At 39.9% G+C, this 12,698-nt stretch overlaps 1 protein-coding gene across 2 annotated transcripts; it reads left to right on the top strand.

The window, feature by feature from the left end:
• The first annotated feature begins 1,493 nt into the window (after positions 1-1,493).
• On the top strand, positions 1,494-12,020 carry PTER (phosphotriesterase related). 2 transcript variants are annotated; one of them, XM_009479087.2, is made up of 4 exons: positions 1,494-1,925; positions 4,129-4,394; positions 8,322-8,462; positions 11,810-12,020. In XM_009479087.2, the coding sequence occupies exons 1-4, from the start codon at positions 1,494-1,496 to the stop codon at positions 12,018-12,020; spliced, it is 1,050 nt and encodes a 349-aa protein (XP_009477362.1). The 2 variants fall into 2 exon arrangements, with proteins under 2 accessions (XP_009477362.1, XP_009477363.1); XM_009479088.2 differs by lacking the exon at positions 8,322-8,462.
• The last annotated feature ends 678 nt before the right edge of the window (positions 12,021-12,698 follow it).

The raw sequence follows: 12,698 nt of genomic DNA, 5'->3' as shown, positions 1-12,698 counted from the left end.
GTGATATCTGCCTTTTGCAGGGGCTGGGTCACTTTTGTACATTGGTACTCTGACAATAACTGCTTCTCCTGAGATGAAAGTATCCCCAAAGAGACCTCGACATTCTTGTGCCCTTTGATATGTAGAGTTCAGTACCCTTCAGATTTCATTTTTTCTGTCGTCCTGGTAGATTAACTTTAGTAGTTAAAAGGAAGGTGTCCTCTGAGGGCTTCACCAGTTACAAATCTCTGTTTATGATATTATTCACTAAAAGGGAGACAGAAATGGGAAAGACCCTCTCTTTAATCAGTAATGCATGCTCTAGTTAGTCCTGTCCTCTGGACATGACTAAACATGTATTTTGTTTCATAACTGATGATTTTGGTTGACTAGGGATTATAACTATATATCCTCAAGCCTTTGCAACTAGCATCAGGAAGATCTAACATGAACTGGGTAGTCAGCTATGTTTAATGTTAATATGGAACATAAACAAAAAAGATTACCCCCACCCCCAAAAGAAAAAAATACCCCCAAATCCCAATGGGGAGAGCTGCAGCTAATTCTAACCTGTAGCAAGTCAGGCCAAACTTGCACAGGGGAGATGCCTTTGACATGAACCGACTGCAGACAGTAGCCTCAATGTATATCTTCGTTACCATTCATTTGAAGTTTTGAGAAATAACATTGTTTCATTCATGTTAAACATGAAGAAAAAAAGGCTTTTAGCAGCTGAGCCATATAAATCGTTAGGTTAAGGTCTGTTCTTAACTGCTAAAATATTTGGCCAGTGAAGCCGATGGCTTCTGCCCCGCTGGTTGCGGGCCATGCTGTATCCTTAGCGACTGTTGTTGGCTTTGGAGGAGTTGTCCTGGGCTGTTCCAGACCTCCACAGCACAGCTGGCAGGAGAACCTGAGCCTCAGTTGAAGTCTAAGGAGCAGATGAACACCCCCATCCCGGCGTTCCTCATACAAGGTACCCAAACACGGACAGCTTCCTCGGTGTGCAAGGGGGATAGTGGGTCTTGGAGGACACAGATAAATAAAATGAACATACCAGTAAGGAATATTCAGCCTTGGTGCCAAGTCTGTTCATCTGGTGGCTCAAGCTGACAAAATTTGACAGCTGCTGAAGAGCAGAGAATCTTAAATGAACATACAGTGGTTGTTATTAAATAGGAAACATTTATCTTAATGTGATATTGACTATAGCACAATAAATGATGATGATTTCCCTGTACTGGAATGTGATATTTTTACATTGCTAGAGTACTGATACAGGCACGGTTCAGTAAAATAAATGCTTTGTTTTTCATGTTGACCACTCTACTGGAAACAGCGTTTGAAAACTTTCCAGCAAACACACACAGCATGTAGGTATGTGTGTAAGAGAGAGGAAGGAATTCAGAAATTTTGTAAGAAATGTTTGCTTCATCTGAAATGTGTTTGTTTCCTTTCTTCTTCCTTCCCAGACTCTTTTAATCTGATTTTTTTTTTCCTTTTGTTGAAGAAAAATGCCTTCCTTGAGAGGGAAAGCACAGACTGTCTTGGGCCCTGTGGATCCAGACCGCCTTGGCTATACATTGACTCATGAACACTTGACTATGAACTACAGCAGCTGTTTCTGTCCACCTTCTCCAGGCCAAGAGCCTCTGTCTGATGGGCCCATTGAGATGAAGAACTTGTTTTGGATTAAGCAAAATCCCTACAGCCATAAAGAAAACCTTCTTTTGTATCAGGAAACAGATGCTGTGAAGGAGGAGCTGTTGCATTTTAAAGCAGCAGGTGGTGGGACCATTGTGGAAAACACAACCACAGGAATTGGTCGGGATGTGAATACTTTGAAGAAACTTGCTGAAGAAACTGGAGTCCATATTATTGCTGGGGCTGGGTTTTATGTGGATTCCACTCATTCTTCTCAAACACAGGCCATGACAGTGGAGCAGGTAAGACTTAACCATTGCTTTGGAGTCTCTCTCCTATGAATTATCCCTGGGTGAGCCAAAGTTGGAGAGAAGTTCCAGAAAAATAGATGAAATCTAGAAGTTCTCAATGTGAAAAACTTGGGAACAATGTTACTGCTTGCATGTTACAGCTGGACAAACGCTTCTTGTGTGTGCTGGGATTATCTGTCAGCACTTCCCATTCTTAAGTTCCATTTTCTCTCAGGGATTTGTTATAATGCAACAGTAAAAGGAAAATAAAGTACTTCATGTGTGGGCATCTGGTACCACACCAATTATCCTGTTCTTTTTACAGTTTTTAAGGAAGAAGTATATCTCTTCTGCTTCTTTTGTCTCTTTCTGGATAATTGCTTCCCAATGAGATCACCCAGAATTCTTGTAAAAAGCATAAATAATTGCAATAGTTACAGGACAGTTGTAAATCATTGGTCTGCTCAGGCTGGCAGCTATCTCTCTCTTCTCTACCATTTGTCCAGACTTTTCAGGGCAGAGTCTACATCAAATTGTTTGTACGGTGCCTAAGACAATGTGTTAATAATGACCAAGGTCCCCAGATACTCGTATAATGATAAATATACATTCACCTTTTATTAAGAAAATGTGATGATAGGGAGAAGAGGGAAGGGAATTCTCCAAGGGAGAAGACTGTGAATGCAGGTGAACAGAGCTGAGAAAAATTTTTTTAAATCTGTCACAGTTTACAGATAAGTCAAACTAATTTTAAAAATCAATGGTCAAAACTTGAGCAGATGTAAAGTGATGCAGCGCTGCCAACCACACTGGACCCAAGCTGGCCCAAGCTGTACAGAACGTTACTAGTTTTGCTAAATATTCTTGCACTGCTTGAAATTTGATACAAGTAGATTTCCTGGGGCAAAGGTTTCCCTTCTGTATTTGGTGGACCACTGGACACCCACAGATGTCCTGTACTCAGCAGGTAATAAATGATTAATCCAGTCCAGAAGACAGCTGGTTACTTAGAAAGGGTTGTGCTGTGACTGATCTGTGATAGCCAGTGGTTCCTCATTTGCCAGTGAATTTGACATGATGATGTGTTTTTGATTAGGCAAAGACAATTTGAATATTTTGTTGCCAGCCCTAGCTGAGCTATTTGGTGACACAAGGATGTTGCTGCAGGAGAGATGTTCTTCAGGAGAGGAGTGAATTCTGTATCATAGGATAAAAGTGTTGGGCAGAAGCCTGCTGTAAATTGTAATCGCTTGGACTGGCTTTTGCGTGTAGATTGAGTATTTACCAACATGTTGTATGAGGCTATTGAGGAGACAAGGTGTGGAGTAAAGATAAGTTACAGATTTATTTGAAAATTGGTGTGGGATTTTTTGGTTTCCTGCATTTGCTTGCAAACCTTCCTTCTTCATTTGTTCACTTTATTCTTCCTAAAAATTTCCCCAACATTCAGGGCTGAAGAGTTAGAAGGTCATCATCAGTGCCATTTTGTGCTCTGAATTCCGAATGTATTCTTTAAGATATGTGGCCTATTCTGGTAAAGAAAAACTAAAGCTGTTATAACAAACTGCTTTTACTAGGAGATTCTGATGTCTTTTTTGCCTGCAAATATTTTAAAAGCAAGCTAATTTTGACGCTCTGTCAGGTGAGCTTTGTTCTTGTAGTTCTGAAGTCATTGGAGCTCTTTGTCATTTTATGTCAGTGTTCCCACAAGCAGGATTTGCCTTAAACTTGTCTCTTCAGGATCTTTGCCAGAGTTTCTCCCTTCCCTATCTGAATGACAAGGTTTCCTTATTCTCTGAGCCCTTGTTTTGCAAGAAATTACAGTGAATTGTTTCTGGAGCCAATTCAGGAGTGTGAGGCACAGGTTTCATGCTAAGCTAACTTTTTTTTTTTTTAAAAGAAAAGTTAGTCTCAGCCTAAATCAGTGTTCAAATTTTATGTAGACCAGCTTTCCCAGCAAACCTAGGCAGCTGTCTGAGTGGATACCATTAAATTGATTTGCTTTGTGTTTATTTTGGTCTTAGTGAATGGCTAGCATAACGTTGGTTGACAGAAAGCAGATTTTAACTGCAGTGTTTTCACACACCCAACTGTTAATTAAATAAGTTCAGAAAGACCTCGGGAGTATAACTAGCACAGTGTCCATAGGCCAAATTTGATGCTATTTAACCCAGATAGTATTAACAACCAAAAATCTCATTTTCCTGTTCTCTAGCTTACAGGCATTATTGTTGATGAGATACTCAATGGAGCAGATGGGACTAACATCAAGTGTGGTGTGGTGGGAGAAATAGGTTGCTCCTGGCCTTTGACTCAGAGTGAACACAGAGTGCTTCAGGCAACAGCGCAGGCTCAGTCACAGCTTGGGTGCCCCATTATCATCCATCCTGGCAGGAACAGTGACTCTCCTTTCCAGATCATCCGCATTCTGCAGGAAGCTGGGGCTGATGCTTCAAAGACAGTCATGTCTCACCTTGACAGGTAAGCAGACTATTCTGCCATCCTTCTGGCAGTGTTGTCACAACCCACTGGGGTTTGGGGGAACTACTCTGCAAATAGCTAGGTTTCTCTTAGGCACTGGGATCACGACATGAAGAGTTATCTTTAGGTTTACTGACTTAAAAATATGAAACTGCTTACATAGAGCTTGATGAGCTTCCAGCACTTCAGGTGGGATCAGCTTTTAGGTTCATACTGATAAAGAGATCTGGGGATTTTAAACGCTCTCTTTGAATGCCTGGGAGCGAGATTAGGAATAACTGTAGCCACATTTTTAAAAAAAAGTGGATTCTATTAATGCGTATTCCTACACAAATCATTGCATTTACAAAGTATTAGACATTGAGCAGCTCTCATCAAATTGGGTGGGAAGATGCTAGGCTTCCAGTGTTTTTGAAAACGGCCAGTCTTAAGGGCCTGACCAAAGTCTCTCAGATACTAATGGAGAATTCTTTGGTTTGGCTGGATGCTGGATCAAAGCAGAAGCCAGACCTTTTCAGTTCTGCTACCAGACAGAAGAAATATTGCTTAAAAAGAAAACAGTTGGATTTTGGATAGTTCTTAGCATAGACCAGAGAGCTAACTCTTAGTTTCCTTGAGAGCAAAAACCAGGAGCCCCACGTCAGATGTGGATAGGAATTGGGGTGCTTTTCTCTCTCCAGTTTAGAAACACAGCCCCTGTTACCACATCAGTTTTGTGTGACCTTGTGCTGCTCATGGTGAGCTGGAAAATGTCCAAGCATTGATTAGTTTGGCCAGTTGCTGGATAATGGAGACTGTTTGTGGTCATATGATCCTCAGCAACTGGATTGTTTGCCCTCAATGTGAGCGTAATACAGGCAAGAGCACTGTGCTCCAAATTTCTAATGGTTATAGGCTCTAAGAGCTTGTACATGAAGCTATAGGTGTTTTGTATTCACGCAGAGCTCAATGTTTTACTCGGGGATTTTAGGAGCATAAAATTCAGTGCCACGAAATTATATTTGCTTATATATAAATGATATGGGCATTCTTTATGTATTTACCTGCATTCCATTTTATCTATAGCTATATTTTTCTCTCATTTTTAAAGAAAAACTGATTACTTAAATCTTTGTATGAAAGAGGACTGAGCAAGCTGCAGGTTTCAGTACTTGCGTAGCCATTTTGATAAAACATAAACATCCAGTTATGGTTTTTTGCCTTTATACACTGTTGTAAGTTGTTGAATTCAATGATTTATTGGTGGAAAATAAGCAATATAAGTAGGAAAACAGTCAAGACAGAGGTGCAGTTTCACTAACAGCCGCTGATGCACAATATGACATTTCCTTATACTCCTTCTATCATTACTTTCACACATTCAGGTTGGCACTTGCTGTAACATAGACTCTAAACTACTGCGAAGTTTGGCTTTGCAATGTGCATTTAACATTTTAAGTCTCCTTCAGTGAGAAGAATACACGTGGGAGCATCCCAGTCCCTTAAATGTGAGATAAATTTGTACATAGCTCCATATTTCATGCCTGGTTTTGGCATAGACAGAATGGTAGTTTTCAGGTGGATTTACAGTCAAATGATAAAACTAAAATGGTAGCTACCATGTTTTGCAATTTAGCACCTTGGAACAAAAGGTAGCAAGTGTCCATAGCGAAACTATGGTGCAGATAAAGGCTGGGAAACAAAAGCTAGTGAGTCTTGGCTTTGGTAATTTATTAGGAATTAAGGTTGTAAAGGTATCTTGGTAGAGATCAACATAGATTCACTTGAGTAGCTTTTGTTAGAAGGCTCACAGCAACTGTTAACACATGCCTGTTTGATAACGGTTTGGTGGATGTCCAAACATCCATGAGGTGCTGGAGCGTGTTCAGAGAAGGGCAATGAAGCTGGTGAAGGGTCTGGAGCACAGGCCTTATGAGGAGCGGCTGAGGGAACTGGGATTGTTTAGCCTGGAGAAGAGGAGGCTGAGGGGAGACCTTATCGCTCTCTACAACTACCTGAAAAGAGGTTGTAGTGAGGTGGGTGTTGGTCTCTTCTCCCAAGTAATAAGTGATAGGACAAGAGGAAATGGGCTCAAGCTGTGCCAGGGGAGGTTTAGATTGGATCTCAGGAAAAATTTCTTCATGGAAAGGGTTGTCAAGAATTGGAACAGGCTGTCCAGAGAGGTGGTGGAGTCACCATCCCTGGAAGCGTGCAAAAAATGGGTAGAGGTGGCACTTTGAGACATGGTTTAGTCTAGTCTACCCTTGATTGGCTTAGTGTGGACTTGGTAATGTTAGGTTAATGGTTGGACTGGATGATCTTAAAGGTCTTTTCCAACCTAAACGATTCTATGATTCTATGATCATATCCTGCAGTGATTTATGGATGAGGGCCAAACTACAGGATGCTTCCCTGTGTCCCATCTCCTTTTCCGTGTGTTCAGGGCTGCTCAGGGACACGTGTTGCCCAAAGAGCTAATTCCAGCACCGAGATTAGCAATTCAAGCTGTGGTTTACCAGGGGACCTGATGAAATCACGCTCTCCTGCTCTTTGTTGGGACAGAGCACCCAAAAGCACAACACTAACAGTAGTTTTCAGAAGAAATTGTTCTGGCCGTGATTTTGAAATATATTGTTGGGTGGTTTTTGCCACCTGCACAGGGATGAATACTCTTGGCTACTGTCTCCCTGTGAACTGAGCAGGGCTGGATCTAAAACGACCCATTCTCTTGCTCTGCACTTTGAAAAGTCATTTGGTAATAAATGTTCAGTCTCTGTAAACTGTAAAATTTATTTTAAAATAACATTTTTTATTAATTACAGTTGGCAAGTCTTGGACTCCTTGTGATGGCAGGCTTGTTTGAACAAGGGTTTTTTCTCTCTCAACCCATCTGTTCCTCCTACATGATCCTGTTAAGTCATAATACTGAAATTGTGACATCAGTCATTTCCATAGCAACAGACTGTGATGTAATTGTATAGGGTAAAATTACTTTGTGACATCAATATCTGCAATAACAAAAAAAATTAAACTACCGCTCTTTTGGTTAACTGTGCTGTTCTTGAGGAAGCTTGTTTTTTTCTTAGATGAAGAAAAATATGTTGTGGTTACAAAGATAAAGTTATAATGTATCATTTGAGTGTTTTTGTTTTCCTTTGGATAGCTTATACTCTTGGTAAAAGTGTTTCAAAGAAAAAAAATATTCCAGAGTGCTTTTATTTGAGTTGCCATTCTTTTCTGAATGAGTGATGGGTTTTAGTAGCTTTGTTCCTTCACTTTTCAAATCCGCTGCAAAGCCCATGTCCCAGGTAGTCACAGTGCCATTATATATTTTGGTGAGAGCGTTTCCTTAAGGCGTTCTGGCCAGATCCCAGTGCAAACAATGATATATTGCTGTTCTAATGACAATCTAGAAACATCACTGTACAGAATAGAAACTAGAGACAAAGTTGTGTATTACCGGTGTGTGATGGATGAAACAAGCCCTGGATGTAGCTGTCTCCTGTAACTCTTCTGGGAAAGTAAATCTGTCTTGTGTAAGTAATCCATTGTCTTTTTTAAAAATGTCACAATGAATTAACCTCCTCCTTAAATGTCCTTCCTTGTTAGGTTGTCTCTTGAGAGGGTTAGTGATATCAAAAGTAACTTTCCTGTTTCCATTTAAAGATTATCATAAATGTTTTCGTTATTTCATGGGGGAAGAGTTGGTTTTGTTTTGGTGTTTTTTAATGCATGAAGTCCCAGATTAATGTGAGAAAGACCATGCTGTGTACCAGCTTAAGGTGCACGTGTCAAACAGGAGTCCTGTTTTTCAAAAGGATGAATTAAATCTTAAGATTATTGGTTTTGTTCCTTGCAAGTAGGAAGTTGCAAAATGCCTATCCTTGTACCATGAGATTTTTTTCCTTTCGGTTACAATGCTGGCTTTGTGTTATGTACGTTCTGCAGGACTATATTTGATACAAAGAAACTTCTGGAATTTGCTAAACTGGGATGCTATTTGGAATATGACCTGTTTGGTACAGAATTTCTTCACTACCAGTTCCATCCTGATATTGACATGCCAAGCGACAATGAAAGAATTGCAAGGTATCTGCTTCCATGCAGTTTAAACTATAGTATTGCCATTGACAAATTAATATTATTGGTACTTGTTTTAAGGGCATCACAGAGTAATTCTGCTTGTTCTTCAAAATTGTCTTTTTTCATACTAAAATAATGACACTTTTTTTCCTGCTGCTGTCATGTCTTTAGGGCAGCATGTATAATGTCTTCTGTCTGCAAAGGAAGATGTAGAATCATAGCATTGCAGAAAGTTACTTGAGAAAAAGATCAAGAGCTTTTTTAACTTCGTTCTCCATCCTAATGCCGTGCTGATTTGGTTGAATTTTATCATTTACTGCATTTATATAGACTGTAAAAAAGAAAAGGCTGGAGATACAGGACTTATATTAGGGTTTGGCTTTTGTTTGAAACATAGTATTGGGAAACCTAATGCTGCTACTAAGCATGATCCGAGCCTGCTACATTCCTCATGAACATGCTAACTGAGCAAAACTCATTGGTTGTTTTGGATGGATTTCATCCCTGCTTCTGTCCTGAAAACCAGACTTTTGTTCTTCCAAGCACTTTATCACCTCTCCTCCCCCTCTCCTTTTGCCCTTTCTCTCTTTTGAAGGATGAGATTCCTGTCTCCTCAGAACTCACATGCTCCTCACACTCACAGTGTGAAAATATTGGCCCCACTGGCAGGATACCTCTTCCCTGCTTCTCATCAGCACATGCAGTCTCAGCTCAGCTGCACAGCAAATCTGTTGTGCTGTGCTAACACAAGGTATTGCCAAGGAGATGCATTCCTTGCAGAAACTGTCTGAGACAGGTAGGATCAGCTGGGAATGGGCTTCTCACTCTGTCCGCAGGTGTGATCCTCCTGTGCTATTTGTCCACAGTGTTCGTGTGCAGTGAAGTGGCAGGTTTCTGGGGGGTGGGGTGCCACCCTGCCTGTGTCTTTTTTCCTTCCAGAGTCAGAAACAATTCTTTTGTTCTCTTTGATGAGAAAGATTTTATGATCCCTGATCACTACTGAAGTAACTTTCTAGCTTTCACCTGTATTTCACACATAGCTTCTCTGCCCCTCATTGTCAGATTCGCCTCAAGACTTTCCTTCTCTGTTTTCAGGCTGTTCTCTTCTTAAGACGGTGCCGTGGTTACTGTTCGCTTACAGCCGAGCGTTTGCTGCTGCTTTTCACACTAGAAATGGTTTCTCTCTCTTAACAGGGCTCTCAGCCTTGCAGTCAGTATTTCAAACTGTTGCAATGAATCTGCAGTTTTCACATTTAGAATGGGTAAAGTTGCTGCCCTCCCCTGTGCCTCCACCCCTCTCCTGTGCCATGGGAGGTCAGCATGTACAGAAGCACTGTGAGGAAGGTGCGTAGAGGAATGGACTACGCCTTGGTTAGCAAGTGCTTGTTCAACCGTGGCAAAGTTTTCATTCCATCCATGATGCTTGCTCAGCCACCGATGTCTCTCCTTAAGTATTTCTTGCAGCAGGCTGTTTATAGGAAGAAAATATGAAAAGTTTGTCTTCTCATTGCATGGTGTGAATATGTGCGCTTGAGTTAGAAGCGCCATTAAATGGATTTTGTTGGGCTTTTGATGCATCCACACTGGACGTACGATGGCAGTGGCAATCTCCTTAGGGGTTTTTTTTGTCAAACAGCACCAGAGAGGTGGAAATCAAATTGACCTTTAAATGTGTTGATGAAAATACTAAATGGAAAATGTATGTTCAGGTCTTGTCTATTCAAAACGTAAACTTCTGTAGTCATGCCACACATGCTCAAATACAGTTTAGCTGTGTGTGTACTTTTGCATTTTTGCTGCAATCTACTGCCAATGCAAGTAAAAAATGAATTTTTTCAGGGACGGTTTTTCTTTGAGTCAGAAGCTTACAGGAATGAGCAAAAAGCAGCGATGAATATGGAATATAAAGGACCATACGCCTCCCCAACCCATGAAATGAGTCCAAATGTAAAAGGAGATGATTCTAAGGTGTCTGGTCAGCAAAGAACTTAGTCCCTCCAGTGTCATTGCTCTCATTCTCTGGTTGGCTTGTGATCTTTCTGTATTTCAGGCTGGAGAAGATACTTGTGATGTTGTAATACTATGGCAAATGCAGTGTTGTGCGCTATATGGCACTATTTATGGTGTTTTTTATGAAAGATGCTAATTTTTTTCTATCTTACTTGCCTTCTTCCTGCTGCCTGTATTGATTTGATCCTGCTACGTATATCTCCTCATAACTAATTGCAATAAAAACTGACAGTAAGGGCTTTCAGATACAGTGTGGTTACTTGTAAAACTAGTATTTGCTTTCTTGCTGATCAAAGCACAGTCGGGAAGGTAAGAATTAGAATTTCACAGTGCTGGCGAATGATGGAATTGGGTGCCTTCATGAGGAACAAGCACTTTCTGGGTCTGGTCTATCCGTCTCTGCCACTTTAATTCTGCAATCTACTACCGAACTAAACTGAAGCTTAGCGGGAAACTTAACAGTCATGCAATACAGACACCTACCAAATAAATTCTAAAAAATGAGCTGAGCAAGGGATTAAGGTTTCCAGAGGGAAATGTGGAACAGAAGGACTTGTTGTAGCAGACTGGTTACAAGGGAGTGACCAACAGGATTACTTCTTTTTCCAAGCTGACTTGTCATTTTGCCAAATCTGTTTAGCTGGGCTGCTGTATTAACTCCTCTTACTTCCTGGGATATGCTAGTACTGTGCAATGCCTGTCTTACCTTCCTCTTTAATGAACACCTTTGAAACATGTTTGGATGATAACTCTCTATATGGAATATGATGCTGACAACTTCAAATGTTTATTAACCTGGTTTGCTAAATGGGAATTCACTAAAGATGTGAAAGTATTTGTGTAAATGAGGCAGGCTTCTTAAAGGACCTATCACACACAGAGTTTGGTCCTTAACAAATGTAATGGGACTAGCTTTGTGACAGCAGCAAGAACTAACCCCATGAATCGATCGTGCTGAGAAGGAGTTCATGTAGGAAATTATTACTTACTCACGCATGTAAAACCTGTGTCCCATGCTTGGTGATGCTGAAGTTCTTGAATTCCTCCATGGACTTAATGGGACTGGGAATGCAAAGTCATGTGCCAGCTGGAAAGAGTTTTCCTTCTCCACTTCGAGATGTGTGGTGGTATGTTTTCAGAGGTGGTTTTTTTCATTCAATAAAATAAGTGGTTTAATTTCAATTAAATATAAGGAGTATGTCTTCTGAGTACCTAAAGATAAGTGTTTTCAGTTGTGATACACTCCACCAGTACAGTAATGTAAAAAATTTAAATCCTGCTCATTTCTCTGCTGTTGCAGAGTGAGTACCTTTCACTGACGGGTATACATTTTATTTTTGCAGGATTCGTATGCTGATCAATGAAGGCTATGAAGACAGAATTCTGATCGCTCATGATGTGCACACTAAGAATAGGTTGATGAAATATGGAGGTCATGGATATTCACATATCCTTAAAAATATCATTCCTAAAATGCTAATTAGAGGCATATCGCAAGATAAAATTGATAAAATACTCCTAGCAAATCCAAAGCAGTGGTTGACTTTTAAGTAGGCATAGTGAAGAAATATTCCTATTTTATAGGGAAGCTTGATAAAATTCAGATTTGTTTCGGGAGAGCAGCCATTTTAAAACTTGGTTCTTTTCAGAGAAACTGGAAGTTATTAATTAGATGAGAACAAACAGATTATGACTTCTAATTAGAACAACAAAATTATGTATTCTCTCTGCATTTTCTCCCTTCTAAAAGTCTGTTCATGAATGATTTACTGGATAAGAGCCTACCTGCAAAATCTTTTCAATTGAAATTTTAAAATAATTGTTTCTCGAGTAATCTAATACTGTTATTAAAAGTTACGAAAAATATTTTTGAAGATGCCTCATCTGGACTGTGAAGGAAATTACGGTTTTCAATTAAATTCCTCTTCTCCAGGGGGTGATTTTAATCCTTGTAATATTGACAATCTTCTAATTATCCTTATTGTCTTTAAATAATGCTTGATAAAAGGTCTGGGACTTTTAAATAGCTTCCATAGACAACAGAAGGCAAAAGAAATCTCAAATAATTCTAAAAAGATATTGTTTCTTTCTAGTTTAACAATGTACTTACTCTTAACTGAAAGTGTAAAAAATACATGGAAAAATAGATTTTTGAATAAAACAATTTGATGACCTCTTAAGCTATGTGCAGTATTATTATGGATGTGTTTTTTCATCACGTTAATTTTTTTA

The sequence above is a fragment of the Pelecanus crispus genome, chromosome 2, assembly GCF_030463565.1.
Source record: "Pelecanus crispus isolate bPelCri1 chromosome 2, bPelCri1.pri, whole genome shotgun sequence".
NCBI lineage: Eukaryota > Metazoa > Chordata > Aves > Pelecaniformes > Pelecanidae > Pelecanus > Pelecanus crispus.
The sequence above is the reverse complement of the archived record's forward strand: the minus strand, read 5'-3'. Positions and strand labels throughout refer to the sequence as shown.